The 26,901-nt window shown below is 39.6% G+C and overlaps 1 protein-coding gene across 2 annotated transcripts in view; it reads right to left on the bottom strand.

Moving 5' to 3' along the window:
* Positions 1-2,133: 2,133 nt before the first annotated feature.
* The window catches only part of SLC30A8 (solute carrier family 30 member 8), a 54,147-nt gene continuing 29,379 nt past the window's right edge, over positions 2,134-26,901 (bottom strand). For both annotated transcript variants that reach the window (XM_010386874.2, XM_010386875.2), the window contains 6 exons: positions 23,093-23,239; positions 18,314-18,467; positions 14,325-14,475; positions 12,650-12,755; positions 5,045-5,179; positions 2,134-3,676 (listed from right to left, as the gene is read on the bottom strand). In XM_010386874.2, coding sequence (XP_010385176.1) covers positions 3,531-3,676; positions 5,045-5,179; positions 12,650-12,755; positions 14,325-14,475; positions 18,314-18,467; positions 23,093-23,239 — 839 coding nt within the window. In that variant the 3' untranslated portion in view covers positions 2,134-3,530. The remainder of the gene's footprint in view (positions 3,677-5,044; positions 5,180-12,649; positions 12,756-14,324; positions 14,476-18,313; positions 18,468-23,092; positions 23,240-26,901) is intronic.

Here is a 26,901-nt window from a genome sequence, read left to right as displayed (position 1 = left end):
ACACTATGGTGCTAAAAGACTTTGTCAGGTCACAAAATTTAACAGATATTAAGTGATCCAAATTTGCCCCTGGCAATTTAGAAACCAGAGAAGAAAATGCACCTGGTCAGAGAAAGTTGAGGCTACATGACAGAGACAAGCCAAGGACATGGTATTTCACAGGAATAGGGTAAGACTTGGGAGACCTATGACTTTGCCTTCATCGCACTGGACAGTTGTACTTTTTGTTAATAAATGTCCTTGGAGTGACAATTCTGCTCTCTAAAGATAAAAGTGGAAGCTTTCAGAGAGAGTCAGAAAGGGATTCGACTATTTTAATTAATTCATCACTCTCACTAGGTAACAGCCTCTCAGTAAATGCCTTTATCCCAGCAAGCCTCCATTGCTTCCTCAGAGAAACAGCTGTTTAATTCTCACCAATAATTTTGCCACTGTCTTGTGGGAACTGTGTTGATAACTCAAAATTTCTCAAAAGTTTAGATGATTTAAAATTCTGTGCCCACTCATGTTTGTACATAATAAAAAATAACAGTTAACATGTACTGAATGCTAACTACATGCTATGCACAGCTCCAACCTTTTAAAGTGTCCTAATTTATTAAACTCTCACACATTTGAATAGGGAGGTTTTCCTGATCAGGAAATAGAGGATCAGAGCATTTAAGTAACTAGCTCGAGGTCACAGAGCTAATAAAGGGAAGAACTAAGATTCAAACTCAGGCAATCTAGCTTGAGAACTGATGCTTAATGTGTAAACATCCTTTCCTTCATGTCCTTCAACATTCCCATTTCACATCTGTAACCAAACATATGGAAGGCATAAATTTCTTTTATGGGTCCTAACATCACCATAGAGCCCTAGGTAAATCTTAAGTGGGTGCTGGATGACGGTAAAGCATATTAAAAATGGAGGGTGGTGGTAAAGTTGACCTGATTTCACCACTCAGAAGAATAGAGTGTTGCTTTGAAAGACATAAAGGAATGTAGATGACAGGTTGATGAGTGCAGCAAACCACCATGGCATGTGTATACCTATGTAACAAACCTACATGTTCTGCACATGTACCCCAGAACTTGAAGTATAATAATACTAAAAAAAGAAAAGACATAGAAGATCATTAACGTCTTGATAGCTGGAGAGGATACAACACCATGAAGTCAAGAATTCAACTACATTATTCCACTTACTTCTGGTGGCCTGGAGTTCTAACCACACTAGGGCAATGGTAATGGGAGTCAGAACTTCAGAATTGATGGATGGTGGATAAAGCCCCTGAGTAGCATCTGTTTTTTCATCTCAAAATCCTTAAAATCTCTGTTGTAGATTGCCTTGCGTTTTGCCACATAAACATCTACTGTTCAGAGTTTTCAGTCTAGCTCACTAAAAAAGCAGAATTTCAGGGAAACAGCAGAAGCACCCTGCGGCCATGGGACAGTTCCTTTGGTTGACACACAAATCTCCCTCCCTAATGATTACCTGACATTCAGTGAATTTCTGACATAAAATCCAATCTAAACATGGTTTTCAAAAGGAAGCCGAAGCAAAGAATTATACTAAAACTTGTGTGTTTGCCAAGTCACCTAGTCTTTAGGGTGTCCTATGCAAAATATGGAAAAGCAAAACCATTCAGTGGTCCTTGAGACAGGAAAAATGATTTGGCATAAACCATTCTTTCCATTTTGAGACTCTCTGATGTGGCAGGAGACATTGGGAACCTGAGGGGCTCTAATCCTGGTTGCCTAAACATGCTCATTGAGGTGGGGGATGAGTATATTTGTCTCAACTGAGCAGGGAAAGCTCAGCAGAATGCTAAGTAGCTATTTCAGTGGTGCTGATTGATTTGCAGAGATGGCACAGATGTGACCTTCTCAGTCAAAGTCAATGTTTTCTTGGTCCTCAAATTTCAGAAAAAAATACAAGTATAAATGATAAATAATGACAAGGCCCAGATATAGTCTCAGAGTCATTGCCTCAACAATTATTAATGCCTGCTAGGTTTCTAGTACCCTGCTAGAGACTGACAACAGCATAAAAATCATCTAAGACCTATCTCCTGTTCTCTACAATATTCATAACCATAAAGTTGCAAAAAGTATGTAGTTTTAAAAATCACAGCGTGGAGAGTTTTCTTTGCATCACGTATTTTGCTTTTTCAACTAAAAGCTAACAGACAAACATAAGTGTGCCTTGCGCCTAGTCTTCCTTTTGTCTAGAATGCCTTCTCTTCTTCATCTGCCTGGAGAACCTCCGTATGTAATTCAAAGTCCAACAGGGTTGTCACCTCAGTGACATAAAACCTCACTGGCCATGCCCATCCAGCAATATCTATTGCTTTCCTTTTATAGCCCACTATATCATTGCAATTCAAGATATTACTGGAGCTGCCTGTGTATGTGTCTAGGTGTCCCGCTCAATGACCTCCTGTGGTTGACAATCTTCTAGACTATGGCTCATCTTTAGAAGCATCTCTGGGTAACTTTTAAAAATGCAGAAGTCCAGGTTCCAAACCAAAACCATCGACATCGGATTTCCAGAATATTGGCCTGCACATCTTTAGTTTACTCTCCACAGATAGTGTTGAGTTGCTACCATGACATAGAAGCACTTGCTGCATCTGATTCCTCTTTATAGTTCCAATGCTAAGCCCAATGTCTAGTACAAAGCAGTGCTCAGATCATGCTCGTGGACTGAATGAATCGGTTGCATCTGCTTTATTCCTTCTTGCAGGTAAATATCTAAATTATCTGTAGCAACAACTTGGTGGGGTCAACTCGAATGTTTTTGTCGGCTGTTCTTGAAGACTGCTGGGTCTCTACAACCACATTCTTTGGCTGGTGCCAGTGTTTAAGCACTCTGGTAGGTGAAAATATTTTCTTTTGAACAGTGATTACATAAAGTTTTGAAATAAACAAGTTAGAATTTAGAAATAGGGATTTATTGCCAAAATGTGACAAGTAAATAAAAATTAGTTGTAAGTGCCTCTCTGTATATTCATATATATTTCCAATTCAGAGTAGAAAAAAAAAATCACATTACAGCTTGGTGAGAGAACCAAGTTCTAATGGGGTGTAAGCATACAGTCATTTTATTCCTGACTTGGCTCTCCTTATTTTTTGTTTCTCATGTTTTGGGAAAATTTTGTGACTATTTGTGCCTTCCACTGATTTCTAGTAAGACTTTCCTGAGTTCAAATTTACCTACGTGTCCTCAAGATGCATTATTGGGAGGGAGATGAATTTTGTATTGCCGATAGTTATAAACAGCTGTTATTTCGGCTCCACTCAGGAATAATCTATATACACATTCCTGTAATTGAACACAGCTACTGATCAGTATATAATCCAATTGATTGATGGATCTCAGTGCCTCTTCCTTCATGGTGAATGGAGCTAGCTAACTAGATAAAATGTGCATTGCACCATGACATGAATTGCTTCCTTTGGTTCCTTATTTTCTATGATGCAGAAACTACACAGCAGCATGTTTGAAGGTGGCCTGTCAAATTTGGGAGGCTGACAGTGTGACTGAGCTAGTTACGGGGGTCTTCACAGAAAAGGCAGTCTGGATCCTGGTCCACTGGAGATTCCATCTGAATGGTGAGTGAGTACACCGTAAAGCTTTTGCTGAGGGCTCTAGCAATTTCTCTCCGAACCACTTGGCTGTCCCGGCTGGCTGCTGTTGATAAAGAACCACAGGGAGATTAGCGCTGATTGCACACGCATGGGTGACTGCTGTGACTCCAACTTCAAGTACTTTGTCTTTGACCTCCTGGGGCAGGGCAGAGGCAGGGCACTCAGAGGAAGCCATGTTGGCTCTGATAATCAGCTACACTCACACAGACAAGGCAGGGGAAACTCTAGTGCAGGAAAGTGCCCTGTCGCTATGGGAACTCTCTGTCCACTGTTATCTCTGGAGTCTGGCATTCCTAGGAGCTTAGTATGGAAGGGGAGACAAGCCCTGGAAAAAGCCAAGACAGAACTATTATTTCTCATACAGCCCTGCTCACCAGCTCCCAGGGATCTCTGGGTTGCAGGCCTTCTATGTAATCAGAATTTATATCAAGGATAGTGACAGGAACCAAGAAGCGTTTAGAGCTCCCCACAGACCTTTCTTAGAGCAGCAACCCTCACTGCCGTATTTTTTTCCTGTCCCAAATGCTATCAGCAGGCTGTAAAGTCCCCTCCATAGCAACCTGAGTGTTTACTAGATTCTTCCATTTGCAGTGAAATATTGGCATAGTGAATGCTGTAAATTCCCTGAAGTCAGACCTGAGCCCCGTCGAGAAGATGAGGATGTCTGAGAAAGCACAGTTTTCAAATGACTGTCACTAGTGTTCCTGTCCACTGCCCCTAAGTAACTTCTTGAGTCATTTTTTAGCAGCCTAATGTATCATCCTTGGCCTGAGCTTTCTCTTGAGGCAGTAAATGCTCTCTCACTACCTAGTCTCCCAGCTCTAGGACATATCAGAGACAAAATTAACTTCTTGAAAAGGTAATTTTTAGTATAAACCTAGCATTATAAGAATTTTCTCACATGGCTACAGAATTTCTAACCACACAGTATGGGACCTGCAGTAATTCCTATTAGCACATCCATTCGTTTGTTAGAAAGTGAAGAGTAGGGCCTGTGTCTCTTTCATCTTCCTATTTTCAGTGCTAGGAAAAACATCATATATAGAGGAGATACTCAATTAAGATTAAGTTTTTAATTCATTCCTATTATTTGACTGATAGGACACCAAGCCAAACAGAAGAAGTTGAATTGTCAGAGTCCAAGGCCTTGAAATTGGGGTTGCATTTTAGCCCTTTGCTCTGTCTGTCCTCGGCCTTCTGTAGTCAGCCCCAACGATGTCATGGGTATCATTGTTGCTATGACAACATCAATAAGTGGGCTGGTTTCAAAGGCCCTTGGTAATAGAAAACACTTTATAGTGTTTTGACAAGCAACAGACAATAAGGGCAGCTCTACAAAAAGGAGGGAAATTACTGACTTTACAGGACAAGGACTGAATTTTTTTCCAGGGTGTTTACAAAACTCACTGACCTGTAGCAACATGAGCTGAGAGAATTACTTGATTCATTGTAAGAGACCAGATGTGCAGGCTGTGCACAGACACCACCCCGTCGACTGCTAAAATAAGCTCTTTCACACCATTGTAATTCAGGCTCTTTGGCACACCTGACAAAAGGTAAGAGATGGAGGCTGTAGTTATTCAACTAAATACAGTTCATGGAATTACCTAAACAAGCTGCGAAGTCTTCACCCAAATTTCAATGTGCTTATCCCTTTGCTGGTTTCTTACTTCAAATGTTTACAAAGAAGATTTACCTGACTACTTCAAGGTTTACCATCAACCAAAAGTTCCCACTCAGAATACTTGCAGAATTTACTGTGCAATAACCAACAATGGTAATTATCCTTAGTTTTTATGGTATACTATAACTGTGCCTTTTCCAACTATCTTTATATACACTCTGGAAAGTAACATGAATAACATGAAATTTGGTATCAAATAATCATGGGTTAGCATGCTGATGACAACTATTGTGAATTTACCCAAATCCCAGAACTTCTCTGATCCTCAGCACATTTGTAGTAAAATACGGTTGATAAGAACAACACACAGATCACAGAACTCTTTGAGGAGCAATTCAGAAAATATCTAAACATTATGAACGGCAATGTTGTACAAAGATTAGTTACCCAACAGGTCATTTAGTGAACTGTGCTAATAGAAGATCCTAACATTGTATAATACCATCTTATTTCTTTTGTAAGTTTTCCATTATTTTAGCTATGTTGGAGGATGCTGTATAAGAGATGTCTAAGTACAGCCCTTTTTTAGCCTCTACTTCAGTTATGTACAAGCAACACAAACACCTGGGGTGTTTATTAAAAATAAATGTACCACGACTCCATTCCAGACCTAAAAGGAAATTTCTATGGATGAAGCTCCAAAATCTAGAGTCTTTCGGAGTGGTTTTCAACCTTGGATGCACATTAGTATTACCAGAGGAGATTTTAGAAATCCTGATGACTAAGTTATAATCCAAGACCAATTAAATCAGAATCTCTCTGGATAAGGCCCAACATCAATGCTCATTTGGTGATTCTATCAGGCAGCCGAGATTGAACCACTGCACTAACATTCATGAGCCACTGAGCAGCTCTGCTTTGCAGTGGTTCTCTAGCCTGACTACATGTTTTTAAAAATACCAAAGCCAGCCCCAACCCCAGACAATTAAATCAGAATCTCGGGGTGATAATAGTTTGCATATTTGTCCTTGCCAGTGTCTCATGTTAAGTTGTAATCCCCAATGCTGGAGATGGGGCCTGGTGGGAGGTGTTTGCGTCATGGTGCCAGATCCCTCATGGCTTGGTGCTGTCTTTGGGATGACGAGTGAATTCTTGCAAGATTTGGTCATTTAAAAGTATGTGGCACCTCCCTGCCCTTGCTCCATTCTCATGATGTGACGTGCCTGCTCCCCCTTTGCCTTTTGCCACGATTGGAAGCTTCTCGAGGCCTCCCCAGAAGCAAATGCCACCATGCTTCCTGTATAGCCTACAGAACCATGAGCCAATTAAACTTATTTTCTTTAGAAATTATCCAGTCTCAGGTATTTCTTTATAGCAATGTGAGAACAGCCTAATACACTGGGTATGGGAAGCCTGGGCATAAGTATTTTTTAAAAGCTTCCCAGAGGATGATAATGAGCAACTAGAGCTGAGAACCATCTACTTAAAGAAATAGGGAACGCTTAACCCTCCTTTTGAAAAATTTAACCCATTTATGCCTGAGGTTGCAATTTTTTGAATTTTTGTAATCAGACCTTGGCAATGACCTTAAGCAGTAGGATATAAATAACTCCCACATGCTTAGCATTCCACTAATGGAACACTAGGCATAAATAGGCTAAGAACCTTGTTTATGGGGGATTTCTTCCTTGAAGTTAACTCAAAATTCTCTACAGCATAAGCGGAGTGTTTGATCCTACCTAATATTGTTTGGGGAAGTAACAAAGAGCTGGTCATTATGCTGTTTTACTCTATGAGTGGCAAGAGACCTAGGCTCCTAGAAGCAGATGAAAGGAGTTCTTGTCTCAAATTAGCCATGCAATGTGAATAAAGTCATGGGTAAAACTGTTTTAATAATAATAACAAACTTTTATTGAGGGCCCACTATGTGTAAAGTTTGTGCAAAGTACTTCATTTATAGCAATTATCTCATTTAATAGTCCTAAAAACTTTAGAAGCTAGTTATTAAGGTTACAATTCTTATTTAACTAGAGGAGAGGAAATTGGGGTCAGTTAGATTAAGGAACATTGCTAAGGCCACAAAGAGAAGTGGCAGAATCAGGGATATCAGATCCCAACGTCTGTGCTCTGAGTACAAAGTGTTATGCAAATACTACAGTCTAGGAATTGCAATCGAAACATTGTCTGTTATGCCTAATGTGTGTCATCTCTTTGGGGAATTATCATTTGAAGACCTGCTATCATTCATCTAGGCCCTTTGAAATTAAGTCATGATCCCACTACCCTTTTTTCACTTGTCTCCTTCATCTCATTACTATTATAGAGAACACAGGTCCACCATGACTTATTTTATTATAAGAAATAGTGTTGCCAGGCAAGAGGCATGGCCCTACTGGCCTCAATGCTCTATCACATCCTAGAACTTTCTTTTGCTTGGGGGGAAGTCTGAAAAAAATATTAATGCATCCAGAAAAATATCTAAATTAGTGTTTAATAAATAACTTCCCAGACTTATAAATGTATTTTAAAAACCACTGAACACCATTCATAGTTAAATAATTGCATTTGAAATCAATAAGATACAATATTTCACCTATCAGAGTAGAAAAGAATGAACAGTTTGATAATACTCAGTGGTTGTGATGATGTGAGGAAAGGGACATTTTCATATGCTGTTGGGGGGAAGGAAATTGATACTATATCTTTGGTAGAAATGGTAGTATCTATCAAATTCTGAAATGCATGTGATATAGTTTGGCTGTGTCCCCACGCAAATCTCACCCAAATCTCACCTTTAATTGTAATAATCCTCTCATGTCAAGGGTGGGGCCAGGTAAAGATAATTGAATCATGAGGGCAGTTCCCCCATACTGTTCTCCTGGTAGTGAATAAGTCTCATAGATCTAATGGTTTTACAAATGGGAGTTCTTCTGCAAAAGCTTTCTTGCCTGCTGCCATGTAAGGTGTGATTGTGCTCCTCTTTTGCCTTCTGCCATGATTGTGAAGCCTCCCCAGCCATGTGAAACTGTGAGTCCATTAAACCTCTTGTTCTTTATAATTACCCAGTCTCAGGTATGTCTTTATGAGCAGTGCAAAAACAAAGTAATACAGCATGTAAGTTTTGAAACAGCAATATCACTTCTAGGAATTATTCCACAGATATTCAAGTGCTAAAAAAATATATATCCAAGGATGATAATTACATCGTTTATAATGTCCATCACAAGCAAGTCCTTCCATGCTGTGGAGTAATTACAGCTGTGAAGGATGGGGTATATCTATGTATGTGCTAATATAAAAGATCTCCAAGTGAAAAATGTCAGGTGCAGAGAAAAATGTGAATCAATATGTAATCCCATTTTTATAAAAAAAAAGGCACACACATACATCACATACACATATACATATACATGTGTGTGTATATATATATATATATGCAAATGCACAAATATCTTTGGAAAGATAAATGTCAACTTATTAATAGGTATTATCCCTGAAGAATAGGACTAAGAAGTCAAAGATGGAAATATAAGGAGACTTTTTAAAATTATTGCATACTTTTCTGTATTATTTTTAAATTTTACTAAGTACTATACTAACATAATTTGAAAACCTGAGTTAAAAAGTAAGTGTCTTCCAGAAAGGAGTTATCTGCCAGTTTCTATAATTAGCTGACGTAGACCAGTCTCTGCACTTTTCCTGAAGTAAAATAAGGAAGATAATCACCAAGGAAGAGCTATAGTGAGACACACAAAAAAAGTGGAATATAACTCATTTCAAATTGTACACCAACTTGTCTTTTATCTTTCTTTAAGTCAATAACTTCCATAATAGCAACAACAGCTGCGGCTCAGCACTTGGTGCTCAGGAAAGAAAATGGATGCTTCTGTGGCTTGACAAACCAAATATTAGAGCCAGAAAATTCACTGTTACTCTGTGACATTTGACTCCATTATCCATTTCACTGTTGTCAACACTATCATCTTTCAACAATTGTAGTGACCACCAAGAACAAACCTTTAAATGTATACTTAGCAGTGAACGCTAATGAAATGTGAGCTGTCACTAAAGGCAATTGCACTCTGAGACCAGATCTACCTTATGTCAAAATGTGCTGGACAAAAAAAAAAAAAAAAAATCAGCTACTGTCCAATCATCCAGATATTTGATATGATGCAAACTTATAGCTCTGGCTGAATTTTACAGGTGCCATTCCCAGGGCCAGCATGTGGGAATCCCTTCAGTGGTACGAAAAGATTAGTCCAGTGGTTCCTGAAATGTTGTCCTGGGACCAGCAGCACCAGCATCTTGTTAGAAATTCAAATTCTTGCCCCTCCTACTCCCCAATAAGATATACTGACTCAAGAATTGTGGGAGTGGGTTCAGATATCTGTGTTTTAATAAACCCTCCAGGTGATTCTCATGCCACTAAAGTTTGAGAACTGCTGGGTTAGTCAAATAAGGGTTTTAGGCAAGTCCTTCATAATACCTATTTTCCTGGAATGTGGGATAGAAAATAGTATCATTTGTTAATTACAAATGGTCAATGTAGCAATGATAAATCACCTTCTAAATATAATTGAGTACCTTGGGTCTCCAATAAACCTTATTTTTAAATTTTAAGCAGTTTTAAGTTGACGTAATGATTGTACATATGTATAGGACACACAGTGCTATTGCCATACAGATAATGCATAGTGATCAGATGACGGTGATTAGCAAATTCATCATATCATACATTTATTATTTCATTGTGTTGGGAGCATTCAGTATCTTCCTTCTAGCTATTTGAAACTATATATTATTGTTAACTATATTCTTGTCATTCTATAGTGCTATAGAACATAGAGCTTATTCCTCCTATCTCATTGTAATTTTGCATCCTTTAACAACTCTGTCCCTATCCTACTCTTCCCCTTCCCTGCCTCTGTTATTTGTTCTACTTTTTACTTCTATGAGAACATTTTTTTTTAGCTTCCACATATGAGCCAAAACATGTGATGTTTAACTTTCATTTCCTGGCTTATTTTACTTAGCATAATGTCCTCCAGTTCCATCCATTTTTCTGCAAATAACAGGATTTCATTCTTTTTCATCACTGAGTAGTATTCCATTGTGTATATACACTGCATTTTCTTGATCCATTCATCTATTGTTGGACTCCTAGGTTGTACTACCACTTTCCCTTTGACGCTCCGGTCAAATCTCCTCCGGTTATTTGTTGCCTTGGCCCTTCCTTGTTGGGGGGACTAGCCCCAGCATCTCTAGTCAGCCATCTTGCTGATGTCACTCTCTGACATACTTTAATATTCTAAGATAATGTCAACGGGAGTCAGTAGTTCTCCCATTCCAAGTACCACTGAATAGTTCTTCTGGTGATGAAGATGGATTTATTCTGATCAAGACTCTCTTATCTGGCCTTTCTGAGGCCATCAGCATCTATGGCTGACTAGTGCTATCGCCACAGTCTATAACCAAGAATTGGGAATTTCTCCCTGTGCAGATAAATATACAGGACAGTGTTTATTTCCACAGTGTAGCTTCATATTTCCTATATTCCAGTCAACACAAAAATGCTAGCTGATAGTTTATATTTACCGAGCTTCCACTGTGTTCTAGCGTAATGCCATTTATTTCATCTAATGGTCTCAGCAACACTGTATTGTGGATGTGATACTCCCATTTTTGAGTGGCGAAACTGAAGTTCAGAGGAGGTCACCTGAGGTCTCACAGCTAGAAACTTGCATGACTAGCATTTGAACGGAGGTGGGTCTGATACAAAGACCTTGCTTTTTCAACTGTATGATGTGTCTCTCTGAGCTAACTCTGCCAGTAAAGATGTAGCCTAGAAAGGGCAGAAACCAGTAGTTCTTCAACCATTTTATGCCAAATGAAAAAAAAAATCACCAAATTGCAGAATGGGGGAAAGGGGGAAAGGAGGCAGGCAGTAAGCTTTAGGTATAAGGATGGATTTCTTTGCAGTGAGGGTTATTTATGTGATCTGTTCCTGGATAGTTGGAAGACTCAAAGAGCCACACAGAAATTTCACAGGCCCGGGAGAGTAGTCAAGGATAATGATAATGGGGCTGTAAGTGATGAGGTTAATAATGTAAGATCCTACTCGGGCCTAATAGCAGGCCTCAGCAAAGCCTCTGGGACCACTGGCCCCTGCTCCCAGCCATGTTAAGATCTCTAATAAAAGACCCACACCTCTTCTTTGTAGCAGTTCCCACTATTGCATTTCGGTGTAATTTTTTGAATAATCTCTTTCTCCCCTTATTAAAGTATTATCCCCATGAGGACAAAGCTTTTATTTATTTATTTACTTTTTTTTTAATTTTGTTGAGGTAGGGTCTTACTCTGTCACCCAGACTGGAGTACAGTGGCGCCATCTCGGCTCACTGCAGCCTCTGCCTCCCAACCTCAAGTGATCCTCCCATCTCAGGCTCCTGAGTAGCTGGGACTACAGGCTTGCACCACAATGCCCAGGTAATTTTTTGTATTTTTTGTAGAGACGAGGTTTTCCCATATTGCCCAGGTTGGTCTCAAACTCCCGGATTCAAGCAATCCTTCCACCTCAGCCTCCCAAACTGTAATTCCTGGAATTATAGGCATGAGCCACTGTGCCCAGCCCATATTTCATTTCACTATACTTTATTTTGAGGGATGGGGTCTCACTATGCTGCCCAGGCTGTAGGGCAGTGACTATTCACAGGCACAATCCCACTACTGATCAGCACAAGAGCTTTGACCCACTCTGTTTCTGATCTGTACCAGTTCACCCTTCCTCAGGCAACCTAGTGGTACCCTGTTCCCAGGAGGCCATATTGATGTTGAACTTAGTGCAGACACCTGAACCTCAGAGCACACTACAGCCCAGAACTTCATAAGAGCGCTGTGTTCTGCTCTGCTCATCTCTGTAACTCTAGTTCTGAGCACGTTACCTCGCACAGAGTTGGGGCTCAATAAACACTTGCCAAACAAATAAAGGGTCACCCTTGTTTTCTTCTACTCTGAGATACAATTTGAAAAAAAATGTTTAGCTCTAATGCAGCCTAGGAGGTAAATTTATGTAGTTTTTTCTTAGGTCTTTTCCAGGTATATTTAGGGAATAATTTATATTTTTGCAGTATCTCCTCATGGTGTTTATACTTACTGTTTTTACACTGTAAGATATTACATAACAGTTGCTAGAGCAGGAATAGAAGCCAGTTCTTTTTCCTTGTTCCCATATGAAAAAAATCAAATGGTCGTTTTCACAAAAATTCCTTATCACTTTAAATTTTTCCCATAATTCAAATTAACAGTGAGCGTGCCTTGCAGTCTTTCTCTTTTGTGATTCTAGGGAAGAGAAAACACTGACCCTGGGAGTAATAATAAAATCACTCCTACCTTCCATGAGTAAGATGGAGAAGTCCTTTAAGATAGTGATGGTGCTGGCCAAAACCAGGATGGAAAAGATGAATGTGCAGATTGGGTCGGCTAGTTTATACTCTGGCTAGAAAAAAACAAGGATTTTGGTTAACTGAATTCATACCTCTCTTCCAGAAAGTCTGATTAATAAAATAAGTAAACCTCCCTGTGTCTTTCCTTGTCACTCATTCACCCTTTTGACATGAGTCATCCAACTCAGAGGCAAGACTTTGTTTTTGAAGACTCAATCCTTCCTTTTAGCTTTAAACTACCAGCAAATAAAGAAGTGAGACTACAAGACATGCTCTCCCCATAATTTAAGAACTAAAAGGAAGAATATTCTTAAGTTTGCTCTCAAGAGCCCTGATTTAACTTCTTGAAGATTAATAAAAGTACAGAGTATGTGATGAAAGTATGCACAGATATGCCCACAAGATCCAATGACATTTTGGCCTTAATTATAATGAGCAGAAGAAAGGATATTACTTGCTCAGAAATTGCATATGGCCAACATACAGCTGGACTATACCCTTGGTTGACTGGAGTGAGTTTATTTCTTTGCCTCTCAAGTATTGCACATACTCAAGGCTGGCATCTTTGATGCAGTCTTAAGGGTGTGAACCAAAGTGTCATCCTTGCTCAGTCTCCTCACTGGAACCCTTAGCCTCAGGGTGAAATGTCTGCTTTTCTACCCTTGATGAAGTTCTTTGCCACAGAAAAGACTGTGCCCCACTCTCTTCAAGAAATTCAGCATCAACTCAACTTCTGTAAGTGGACCCTCAAACTCCACGTACCCTTATAATTTTGAACCAGTTTTGCCTTAGACTTAAAGCTTTCAGTGATCATTTTGCTCAACTGAATTCAGATATTTTTGTAATTTTTATTTACATGTTTTCCCTTTTTCAGGAAAAGCTGTGAGTCTCTGCAAATTAGACAATTGTGATGCAAACAGACAGAGCTAAATGTTCTTCTCCATTCTGTGCCTGCTAACCCATCTCTCTTATCAGTATTACCAGGTAGAGATCTGTAGTGGATATTTATTTATTTAGGGTCAGAGGCTTACCGGGGAGTCTTTCCCACTTTTCATTAGCACTTTGGCTTTTGGGGGAGAAGCTACTTCTCTCCCATTGTGGGCAATACTGGTGCAACAATAAATCAGGTACTCTAACCTCCCTTCAGCCAAGCAGCAGACACAAGACACAACCTAGGTCAACTGGACTCTCGTTCACAGAAATATCATTCTTCGGAAGTGACAAAAACAGAAAAAAAAACTTGCTGAGACACATTTATTTCAGTGTGGTGTCTCGGACAGAAGTTGGATCGTTTCCAAAATCTAGATATCAAAAGTTGCCCTTATTTCTACTTTGACGTCTGTCTAGGAGCACACACAGTAAATTTCAGCCAATAAATATACTTTTTGCTAAAGTGAGCCAGAGATGTTCCCTATTGCTTATAATCCAAGAACCTGAAGGTATTCACAGTTTTGTTGCTGTTCATCTTAACACCATGGTTGAGGGTTTGTTTGCTTGCTTTAGCTTTGCAAAGTAGTTTGTATAGGTAAACAGAGGATGCCCATTCTCTTTAAGTTAATGTTAGAACTTCTGTACTACCTAATCTACGTAAGTACTATGATGGTGGGTAAACTCAAACTCACCTTAAAGTAGATAATAAGTGCACTAATTAGCACACTGATACTCTGAAATAGATCTCCAAGAGCATGCACAAAAGCAGCTCTGACGCTGGCATTGGCTTGCACTTCCTTGTGATTGTGGCCAAGGCGTCTCTGGTGCAAAACCACAGTTAGTCTGAAAGAGAGAACAATGTTCTTAGCACACATGAGATCAGTTTTCAAAATGTAGGCAGCATAATGGAGGAGCTGACAATAACATGCATTATCCAAAATGATGGATAGTTGAAGTATGTATGCTTTAAAAAGAACTATCTTTGACTAATGTTTAAATACACTTGTCATAAAATTTTAATACTTTTATACAAAAACAAGCCACAAAGACACACCCAGTTTACTCATTCATCCACCTAATGTTTCTCTGTTTCACATTGAAACTGGAAAGCATCACTTCTTAGATGAAAATCAAGCATTTGACAATGAAGGGAGAAAATCTCCTTTATTGAAGGTTGACTGTCAGGCACTGAGCTGACTTAAAATCAAGCCTCATTGGGAGCTTAATTAAAAGTACTGGTTTCACATGCAAAAAACACAGGAAGGGATAAATAAGGGAAAAATAAAATAAGTAGTGAATTTTATTGAGGTTTTATTTTACCTTTTAGTTAATTTTGTGCATTTTCAAAAGCATTTGAAATTTGATTTTTTAATGTCCAATGATGAGAATATTGTGCTCATGTATATAAAGCTCTTAATCCAGGAGTAGAAATATATTAATGTATTAAAAATGATCTGGTATGTGTACATATGTATATATATATATATATACACAATATACTGCAAAGCTGAGCATCTCTTGTCTCAAAGTGATCAATAGCAAATACTACAAACTATGTACATAATTCTGTTTATCTATACCTTTAAGAGGTATTAGACTAAAGGTAAAATCAGAACATTTTCATTGACAGCTCAGTGTTTTGCCTTTCTGAACCTTTTCTAAACATTTTGGAACAAATATTTAAAAACAGCAACATATTGTTCAACGTCATGTATCCCATTCTATTTTCAGGTAAAGTGTCTGTTAAATCTCAGGTCATCACCACAAAGTGGAATGACTACTAGGCATCAAGATCTGATCACCACAGAATGTACAGTTTTCAGATGTTCAGTGTTTGGGTAGAAATTCACTCTCAACTAGGAGTTACCATTTAAAGTCCCTTAGACAGCCTGATATGGCTGACAGATCATAGACCCTCATCTGATCTGCCACGTGTGTTCATCACATTGTCATTCATTCTTTTACTCATCTTATTGACAAAAAGAGACAGGAAAAAAACGTATGTAGTCACTCATATGCAGACACTTGTAAAATCTTGGGCCATAAAGGTGAGTGAAAACAGATGTGGTCATTCCCCAGTGTAGCTTTAAATGTGCTGGAGAAGGTAAAGTTTAAGCACCCTCCTCCCCTCCACACACACAAGTGGAAAATTCTAATTACAATAAGTCCACCAAGAACTGGTACTATGGGTAATACAACAGAGGAGTCTGATTTACTTAGAAAGACGTAACAGCTGAGTTGAACTCAAAAGCTTAAGCTAGAGTTAAATATGCTGAGGGAGGGAAACGTTTCAGGCAGTGAAAACTTAGCAGGCAATAGCCTTCAGGCTCTATTTATAACCTTCATCCTAGCATCTCTTCACAACTTCTATTGGAACTTTCTGTCCTGATTTTGAGTCCCCAAGGAATAGATTTATTCCTGAATCGCGGTTCTAATATCTTTATATTCAAACAATACAGCATCTAGCAGCATTTGAAACCTGTAATCCCAGTTTTTGGAGAAAATATTATAGTCACTCAGCATTCTTATCCATAAATAACTATCTACTCGCACAATGAAGGCAGAGATTTCCAACTGCCTTGACTTTCTGAGTGTAAAAAGCACTTGCAATGTTAAGGTCAATGTTCAAAAGCAGTTACAAGAAAAAGAAAATCTGGATGATATCTGTTTAGAAAATCAAACCTGATCATTGAGGCCCCAGATTGATGTGACAGTTGGGTAGGTTTGTAGCCTTCATCTTTGTGTAGCATCAAGACAGCCTACATGACATATGACTCTCAGGAAGTTCATACTTGTATTCTTCCTTCCGCCTCAAGACCATATTGTTCTCATTATGCAAAGCAGACATTATTGACCCGTAGTCAGCAATATGTGTGCTCTGGCATATTTGTCTCCTAGAGGTGACAGATTTACATTGATCTACTCACACTTTTTCTCCCAGTGCCAATGTGAAACACATTTTCAAGTTAACTGGCTGAAGATGGGGATCTAGTCACTGACAGCAGATCAAACACCATTCTTCTAATTATTTAGCTCAGAGATTTTGAGCAATGGCTCACAAACTGAGAGCTGGGTAAGTGAGATGTCAAGGGGCAAGGCTATTAGAATGACCTGAGGACCTTTTTCAAAGTGTACGTGCTCAGCTATTCTTGAATTCCAGAGATGCCATTGTGCCCCCTCTTAAAATCCACTGTTTAAAACTTCATTTTTCGATCACTGTCTTCTCTACCTTCATGTGAAAATCTACCTCAGAGCATATATCAAGTTGCATTGCAAGATAGATAGGCAGATGATAAATAGGCTGAGTTTCCTATTGCTTCTGTAACAAATTACCATGATGTTTTAGCAGCTTAAAACAACACAAACTTATAGTTCTGGAGGTCAGAAGTCTAAAGTGGGTCTCTAGGACTGCATCTTTTCTAGAGGTTCTAGAAGGGAATTCATGTTCTTGTCTTTTCCAGCTTCTAGAGGTCACCTGGCTCCAGTCTGTCTTCTCCATTTTCAACATCAGAAATACAGCATCTTCTCTCCTCTCTGATCTCCTGTCTTCTTCTTATAAGGATGCTTGTCATTATGTGGGCCCACCTGGATAATCCAGGATAATCCCCTATCTTAATATCCTTCATCACATTTGCACAGTTCCTTTTGCCATATGATTTAACATATTCAGAAGTTCCAGGGGTTAGGATGTTTAAATCTTTTTAGGGGAGTGGGTCATTATTCTGTCCACCAACATGATAGCTAGCTAGATCACTAGACAGAGAGATGGATGGATGGAGTTTTAAGTAGAGTTGCCCAGAATTAGATCCTCAAATGGGAAGGAGAAATTTAACTCAAAAAGATCAAAGTCCTAGCCTCAAAACCCCATTGCCTGAGCAATCCAGTAGTTCATTTTAGGAAAGGCAGACTCATTTGTCAAGGGACATATGCTCATCTCCTGTAAAATGATTTAAAACTGCCTAGATAAAGAATGGACCAGCAGGTTGAAACCAAAGGGAGAATTTAACTAACATAGCACAAGGAAGAATTTTCATGCAGTCACAATGCTGCAAAGATAATAGAGGCTGTTTTTGAGAGAAATAAATTTCCTTTTATGAGTTCTATTAAAATATATGAAACTAATGACCATTTTATGGAAATGCTGCAAAAGAGAATGCAAAAGTAAAACGGGGACTGAAGTAAATACATTTTAGAGTCCCTTCCAACGCAGCCCACTGGGAGGCCATCGTCTGCTCAACTCACAGAAATGGAACAGTAGTAAGTCACACCCCATGTGGAACCATCAACATGCCTGAGAGCAGAATGTAAAGGAGCTCAATTCTGGGCCTGTGAATCTGGATTAAAATCCTGGCTCTGTACTAAACCTCACTGGGCTTCAGTTTCCTGATCTATAACATAGGGGTGTTGTGAACATTAAAGTTGGTAATGTATATCCAAACATCCTCACCCTGCCTCCGGCACACCAGAAGCTTTCAAAACATGATAGCTAGCAGAAGCCAGTATTAAAAAACACTTTAGCTTAAACAAAAGCAGTCAACCTTGTTTTCACTCTTAGAGCCATTCAAACACTCTGTCTGGCCTCTACCATCTTCACAAGTACTGAGTTTTTAAAAAGTCTTTGTCCAGGTAGAGTTACAGGAGAGCCTCATGGGCACTGTGCGGGGACCAGGGGATGACTTACACAATGTTGGCTGCCACTGCGCAGCTGGAAACGATGATCATCACAGTCGCCTGGATCTGGTAATCGGGATACAGCAGGCGCTCACACGCCAGGTACACCAGCACGCCAGTCACCACCCAGATGCACAGGATGGAGAGCAGGGCACCAAGGATCTCTAGGAATTCAAACACATACAGAAACCCACACACAGATAACTCCATCACCTACATCCCCAAAAGTCATAAGAGTCTTTGCCGCTTCCCCCAAAAAGAGGCTTCACACTAGTTCACTCAGTGATTCACAAAGTAAAAGTCTGGACAGATTTTAAAACTAAGAGAAGGAATGTTAATGTTGCATTCATAAAACACCAGCGTCTGAGTCATTATGCTCCATGTTACTAAGTAATTTCCAGCAAATTTTTAGAACATATTAACTGCTGCCTACCCCCCGCACCCCCTGCCCACTCCACCACCCTGCCACCGTTTTCCTTGGGGATCTTAATTTAAACAGGTGCTAAAATGATTGAAACTTATTAGGAGGTAAAATAATGAGACACAGAGAGTAAAATGTGTTTAGAAACTCTTAATTTCGCCATAAAACATTTACGACCTGCCAGTGCCAGCACCTTCAATGGAATAAAATAGTGAAAAGGGAAAGCTTCAGAGAGCACTTGAAGAAAATGAGTTTTATTTGCCAATGCAACATGTTATAAACACAGAGGTGAGCTCAGAGGCTTACTAACACTCTGACTGCATTTTAAGAGCAACAGTAAGGAAAAGAAGCATCAGAATAGAAGTGTTTACATCAATATGTAAAGATAAAATGGTGTTCAATCTGCCCACTGAGGAAAGTGCATTTGCTCACTTAGGAGTTAACACTTCATTCTGACCTTTAATTCAAAACCATAGATAGATTCTAAAAACCCAGAAGGGTCTAGAAACAATCTTTGAGTCCGTGGTCAGGTACAATCCATCATTTAGTCCTTCCCCACTTTAAGCTAATCCCAGAGATTAGCTCCTTTTAAAGCAGAGCAATGTAATATATTATTACCCAGTGTGTGGCAATAATTTCCCAGACTTTAGTCATTTACAGACAACCTTCATAACGTTTTCCAAATCCACATGCTACCTGCCTTATTAACCACTCAATCTTTTTTTCAAATAAATTCCCTTTTTACACTTAGCTTCTTCCTAAACAATGTTATCCATGAAATTACATATTTGATGTGCTAGTTTATTTTGTAATGGGCATCAGGATGTGTAAGTACTGTCCATGTGATACTTAAAATTATCTGACTAACCAACTGTGGAACATTTCTCACACTATGGGAAATGCTGATGCAGATGTTTAAGGCATGAGCTCAAGTGTCAGACGTATATGGACTGGCTATGTGACTTTAGACAAGTCACTTAACCTATTTGAGCCTGAATGTTCTTATCTATATGTATTATAATGATAGAATATATGTAGACTATAATAATAGAATAATAGAATATACATAGATTATGGGTTAAATTATGTTCCACCCAAATTTATATGTTAAAGTACTAATCTTTGGCCGCATGCAGCAGCTCATGTCTATAATCCCAGCACTTTGTGAAGCCGAGGCAAGCGGATTGCCTGAGGTCAGTAGTTCAAGACCAGTCTGGCCAACATGTTGAAACCCCATCTCTACTAAAAATACAAAAAAAAACAAAAAAAAACAAAAAAAAAATTAGCTGGGCGTGGTGGTGTGCACCTGTAATCCCAGCTACTCGGGAGGCTGAGGCAGGGGTATTGCTTGAACCAGGGAGGTGGAGGTTGCAATGAGCCGAGACTGTGCCACTGCACTCCAGCCTGGGCAACAGAGCAAGACTCTGTCAAAAAAAAAAAAAAAAAAAAAGTACTAATCTTCAATTCCTCAGATTGTGACCTTATTTGGAAATAGGGTAATTGCAGATGAAGTTAGTTAAGATGAGATCATACTGGAGTAGGATGGGCCCAATATGGCTGGTGTCCTTACTTAAAGTGGAAACCTGGACGTAGACATGCAAATGGGGAAAATGCCATGTAAAGATGAAAGCAGAGCTCTATGAGCCAAGGAATGACAGACAAAGTTTCTGACAAAGTTTGCCAGAAAACCACCAGAAGCTAAGAGAGAGGCCTGAAACTGATTTCCCCTTACAGACCTCAGAAGGAACCAACCCCACTGACGTCCAATGGCAGACTTCTGTTTTTCATAACTGTGAGGCAATAAATGTCAGTTGTTGAAACAGAAATGTATTTAAAACCGAGTAATGTATTATTACCCAGTGTGTGGCAATTACTTCCCAGACTTCAGTCATTCATAGACAACCTTCATAATTTGTTATGAAAATTAATAATGTGCCCCCAAAATAATGTACCCAATTTGTAGTACATTATTAAGGTAGCCATAGGAACCTAATATGACATATAGCAAACACTCAAGAAACTGTTATTTTATTAGTCTACTCAGTCTACTTACAACTCCCCTTTGCAGAAGTTTATGAGGAACAGGCCCAAAAATTTCTGGTTTGCCGGAAATGGAAGTTGAGTCTGTGGATGTCAGGAAGTGTGTTTCCTACCCGTGAAAATCCAAATCAGGGTATGAAAGTGGAGCATGTCTAACTCAAAACCCATGGTTAGGAAGCACAGTGGGAAAAGAGCTGCAGGTGTAAAGCTCAATACCAACAGCAAGAGTCAGAAGTCAGATCTCAAGACAAAACAGAGTCAAAAATCCAAAAGTAACTAGTTAGAACAGTAGACACATGAGGATCATTGGTAAATGCTACCATGATTGCTTAAAAAAAAAATAGCTTAGCTGGGCTCATTGGGTTGACCAGATGATGGGTGTATTGGGTATGAATGTGTTGGACTCACCTCTATGTCTATAGAGGTGCTGTTTAATATGGTAGCCACCAATCATGCATGGCTGTTTAAAATGAAATTAAGTAAATTTAAAAATCTGGTTCTTCAGTAGCACTAGCCACATTTAAAGTGCTCAGTAGCTACATCATACTGTATATCACAGAATATTGCCCTCGCAGCAGAGAGTTCTATGAACAGCTCAGGGTCTTCCATGGCCACGATGCCAAAGTACAAGCAGAGATCTAAATTCTGAGTTCACCCTACGTTTTCAAACCATCTTAGGTTTACAAAACTGCTTTGACAAATGGTATCAGAAAGGGTCAAGTACATGTAAAACTTTACACCGACAAATAGTGGGTGCTTAGCCAGAGGTCCATGTTTTCCAAGTGTAGTGCTGTTCAAGCACCGGCAAAAGCATTCTCACATCACATTGTCACGAAGTCTCTTTACTGCTGTTTATTGCCTCGTCTCCTGGATGTTAAAGGGAAGCAAGTCAAAACACCTGTGATGATCAGTGGTTTAGTATGAAATTAGGACTTCCTACCATTCTAAACTTAAGCAACTGCAGTCCACAGGTGTCAGTCTACAAGCTGTGACACGTGTCTAGCAGCCCTTTCAGTGAAGGCTGGCCACCCTTCCTCAGCTCTCCGATTTCCTCTACATTGAGGTTCTCAACCAGTGTGAAAATGTGGAATTGTGGCTATTTGTTCACATGATTTGCACAAAATATTCAGTCAGAAGCTACTCCAGCTGATATAAGGAGTAACACAGAGGAGAACTGAAGTTACAGAGTGTGGGGTTGTGGGGGTGGGTAAGGGAGGGATTGTAAAAATGAGTCAAAGTAAAAACCCTTATCAAGACCTAGGTGATGGGTTGATAGGTGCAGCAAACCATGACGGCACATGTTGACCTATGTAACAAACCTAAACATCCTGCACGTGTACCCCAGAATTTATTAACATTAAAATTTATAAAAGCATACAGTCAAATGTGTTACAGACCAAATTTAGAGACCTCCAAGTTGTTTGTTTATGCTGCTTGGTTAAGTTATTTATGTCTGTTTTAGTGCATACATGCTATTTGAAATCCCTATAATTATTGAGAAAGCTGGAATTTGCCCTGGACTACTTCTCTCCCTTTCTTAATCAGAGTGGATTGATTTGTCTATTGTTGTGAAATTATTTAAGGAAGCACATGTGAACCACATTAAATAAATGGAAGGCAAGCCTCAGGCACATGTTTCAGCACATGTTTGCTTTCATCCTGTTACAACAGTCAACTGAGCAATAAAAAATGAACACACACCCCTTATCATTACCTTGGCTACTTCCTATACAAGAGTAAGCAGTTACGCAGTGAAGGAACCAGCTGCAAGAAAGGAGAAAAAGTAAATTTTCATCCTCTCCTCTTCCTTCTCCTCCTCCTTTTTTGCATTATTGTTGATTGAGTGAGCAAGATATTCAGTTGGACCATCCACTGAATGGCTAAATGCTGTGTGTGAGCAGGAAGCCTATATTCTATTCCTGAATCCTCTATAAGTAGTTCTTCAATCTCTGTAACTCTCTTGGGTGCTCTGTGCCTCATTTTGCAATATGGCAGAAGCTTTACTCCTATCCTCTCTTCCAGGGATGCACAGTAATTTAGCGAATTGTGTTATGTCTGTCACCATGCACAGAGTCCCTGAGGCTGGGGCGGTTGCTGAAGTGATACACGTGCTCCTGTTGTCCCAGAGGACTAGAGATAGCACCATTAATCTGTTATCTGAATTAATATTGAAAACACATTCCCACATAGACGTTTGTTTTATGCTGTGCATCAGAAATGTGTCTCTAAGGATTTTCCAACAAGGTTTTGCTTTGTATCTTCCATTTTTACTCTTGGTTTGACTTTGCAGCACCACCCTGCTGTTATTGCTCACTCTATGAACTGTACCTGCTCGGTGCCATCCAAACGTCAGCCGCTTAGAGGGAGGCTTCGATGACAACCACAGGGAGAAGAGACTGAGCAGGAAACTGGTCAGGTCAATTAAGAGGTGGGCAGCATCTGTGACGACAGCAAGACTCCCAGCAAAGTGCCCACCTAGAGAATGCAAAATAGTACACTGTGTTAAGGCCCCAGAATGCAGCTAGATTCATAGATATGCTAACCATCGTGGGTGAAAATGCCGCAGACTCACAAAACTTTAGAGGAGAAAGAGATCTTAAAGTTGATTTAATTCACTCCTTCTGCAACTCAGAGAGTGGATATGATTTGAACACGTAGAAATCAATTTCAAAGGAGAAGCCATTCCTTGGGTAGCAAAGACATAGAGATTAGAAAGTGTGGGGCAGGCACATCTGGAGAACACCTTAGTTAGACTGGGGTAAGAGGATTCAAAAGAGAAAAATACAAGAGTATCAGGCTGAAGCAGTGTGGGCCAGATTCAAAGAGTCTCATAATCCAAACTGAGGACATGGACTTTTGTTTATAAACTAGATGTTGCGATCTGGCCCACAGATGTGTTTTTATTTGACTTATAATTTAATCATCATCTTTAGCCTTTCCTTTTTCTCTATTAATTCATATTATCCACCTGAGCTTGAAATCCCTGTAATAAATAATAGGGAGCAGAAAGGAGAAAGGGCAGGTACCTTCCAATGGGCGTCTTGAGTGCTACAATCCAATAAAGCACAGGGATGCAATGTAAGCCATGAGAGTCCTGCCTGGCTTTTCCCTTTATTTGATATGCTCCCTCTACTTCCCTCTAATCCTCCTTTGAGAAAAGACCTCCAGCCTCCAAAATAGAACTTAAAGAAAAACCTTGCCCTTTCCTTCCCAGACACGGTTTGTTGTTTGAGAGCAATAACCTTTATTGCTCTTACTACATCTTCTCAGCAAAGGGCTTTTGCTGACTGATTAGTTCTCCCTATAGCTGTTTATTGCCTTGTGTACTACAAAATAGCAGAGACTGTCAGCCACCAGCCCCGCCATCATCAGACTCACCTTGTCTCGCCTAATGATTTTTAAAAATTACATAGATAGCTCATAATTGCAATAATCCCCACAGGCCATTGGCTCTAGCTGTAGTTAATAACTGGTTTGTCAAGGTTTAATGGGCTGAAGCAAAGTAATCTTCGAGCCTGTTACCGAACAGTCAGTGCAAAAATCAGAATGATTCATTAGCCAAAAAGCAACATTTTGCTAACAAATCAGCTGTCCTTCCAATTATCCTCTAATGTTGCTCTATCTGCCAAACTTGGTCCTGATGATAAAACTGTGTTAATAAGGCATTATTTCTTGCCTGGAGAACAACTCCATGCAGATAAGCAGTATGCTGCAATCACAGCAATGAGTGATGATGATTCTACGTGCTGGGTTGAAATACAGTCTAAATCAAGGAAATGAAGTCAGTCTTATAAAGTCTCTTCAACAGTCTCAGCTGAGGCAGGAAGCACCTGAGAAAGAAAAAGGGCTTGCTTTGGAAGAAAGCATGTTACTATGGAGGCTTGGAAACTGAGAACCATTTTGCAACCTTCAGAGCTACTTATAGGAGCCATCCAGAAAACTGTAGGCAATCACTGACACATAGAGCAAACTGCTTGCAAGAGGTAATTTGTGACTGATCTTGCATTTGCTTCTGAAAGCATGGAGTATTATTGACAATTAATTCAATTATCCAGCCAATATTTATTGAGCCCTTACTGTGCATGGTACCGGGGATTGGGTATACAAAGATAAACAAATCACAGCCTCTCTTCAGTGATCTCCTTGTTTAACACTCACTGTACCAGAGACAAGGTAATGGGCTAAGGGATCAGAGAGCTGCTCTCACTGGGAGGGGTGAGGAACTTTTCACAAAGAGAGGGGTAAGAATTAGCAAAAACAGAAGGGGTTTTCAGGAAGAGATAAAACCACGGGCTAAAATAGAGTGAAAGAACATAGCACTTTTCGGGAAAAGCAGAAGGTATGGAGGGTTGGAGGAAAAATGGGAAATGAGCCTGAGAAAGCACATTGGAAATGCCTGTGTGGGGTATTATGTGTCAAGCCAAGGGGTTTGAATGTGATTCTATGGCTAAGGGGATCTACTTATTATTTTGAGGCGAGGTTGTGGTATGTTGAGATCTGTTTTTAAGAGAGACGTCTTAGCCAGCAATATGGAGGATGACTGGAGAGAGGAGGAGCTAGAGGTTAAGACTTGACAGTGTTAGCCAAGGGAAATTATGATAAAGGCATGAACTAGGGCAGCAGCAGTCATATTTCTGGAATACTTGACAAGATGTGGAGAGCAGTACACTTACACCAAGATAAGAGACACACAGAAAAGACTCAGACCTGGAAGACTTTACTTAAGGCCTGTGGGGTGAAAGTGACAGCAAATAGAGCAGAGGAACTATGGGGCCTGGGTCTCACAAACTACCTCCAATTAAGATGGTGTTAATTCCCCATGCGGGTTTCCATGGAGAACAGAGACTTACTGACAGCAATGAAAGAAGTAAATGTTTATCTGACAACATTAGCCATGTGTCCCATTGCTGGGCTACACAGTTGTGTGCTATTAAATAATTTTTTTAAATTCTTTAATTATTTTGTGAATAGTATTATGATACTATACCATATGTTGTGTCAAAACCCCATTGAGTTGTTATTTAACAAATACAACAGGTCCTCAAATAACATCATTTCATTCAACATCCTTTGTTTATAACGTCGATAAGAAAATAAAATGGATTCCTGACCAGGGCCGCTGTCTGTGTGGCGTTCGCATGTTCTCCCCATGTCTGCATGGGTTTTCTCTGAGTATTAGAGTTTCTTCCCGCATTCCAAAACTGTACACGTGAGGTTCACTGGCGCATCTACATCATCCTGGTCCTGGCAGGAGTGAGTGTGGGTGTGACTGTTCCCTGTAATGGGAGGCATCCTGTTCAGGGCTGTTTCCCACCTTGAGCCCTGAGCTGTGAAAGGCTCCAGCTATGAAACTGGAATAGGAAGGCTGAAAAAAGAATGAATGAAAACAAATGATTGTAAAATAAATATGTGAAGGTAGATGATCATCATACAGATGCCTAACAAAAAAGAGTATGAAAGTACTCAGCAAGCCCAGCTCATTTTTTCTTATTTGGGTTTGAACTGTGTGGTGGTAGGACGCACTCCTGACAATTTTCACTTTGTAAACATTTATTCCTTGATGTAACCACCACCATTATGACCACCCTCACTCACTGATTCACCCAAAATTGCGTAATTGTATCACTTGTGTTTATCATCTTTCTTAGATGTATGTATAGCTCACGTTTATTTCAGTGTTTAATATTTGAAGTGTTTTGGCCTTTATTTAGAAGTTTTGTGATGTTTTTGTGACCAGTAATATGGCATGGAAACTTGACTCGTTTCTATCAGTTGGCCTATGGTAAAATTGGTTTTTGTTATATGTCGTTTCACTGAAAGGCAAAGTTTCCAAGAACCTCTCCATGATGTTAAGTGAGGACTTACTGTGTTTAAAATATATCACAGTTCTCACAGCCATGTTTTGACATTTCTTAAAATATTAATACCAGGAACCTCCAAAAATATAAGAGGCCTGAGCTACTATAATTCCTTGGCTGTGTAGAACAAGGTAAGTGCCCTGATCAATAAAACTTGTGGTTATTACACCACCCAGCAATATCTTTCTCTTAGTAAAAGAGAAGTTTTTCACTCAGATACTTATCGTCTTCCCCAGGCTGCTCCCAGCTCTGAATTCCTATCTGATAATCTGATGTTTT

This window comes from Rhinopithecus roxellana, chromosome 9 (genome assembly GCF_007565055.1).
Source record: "Rhinopithecus roxellana isolate Shanxi Qingling chromosome 9, ASM756505v1, whole genome shotgun sequence".
Classification (NCBI taxonomy): domain Eukaryota; kingdom Metazoa; phylum Chordata; class Mammalia; order Primates; family Cercopithecidae; genus Rhinopithecus; species Rhinopithecus roxellana.
This window is presented reverse-complemented; position numbering and strand designations above follow the sequence as displayed.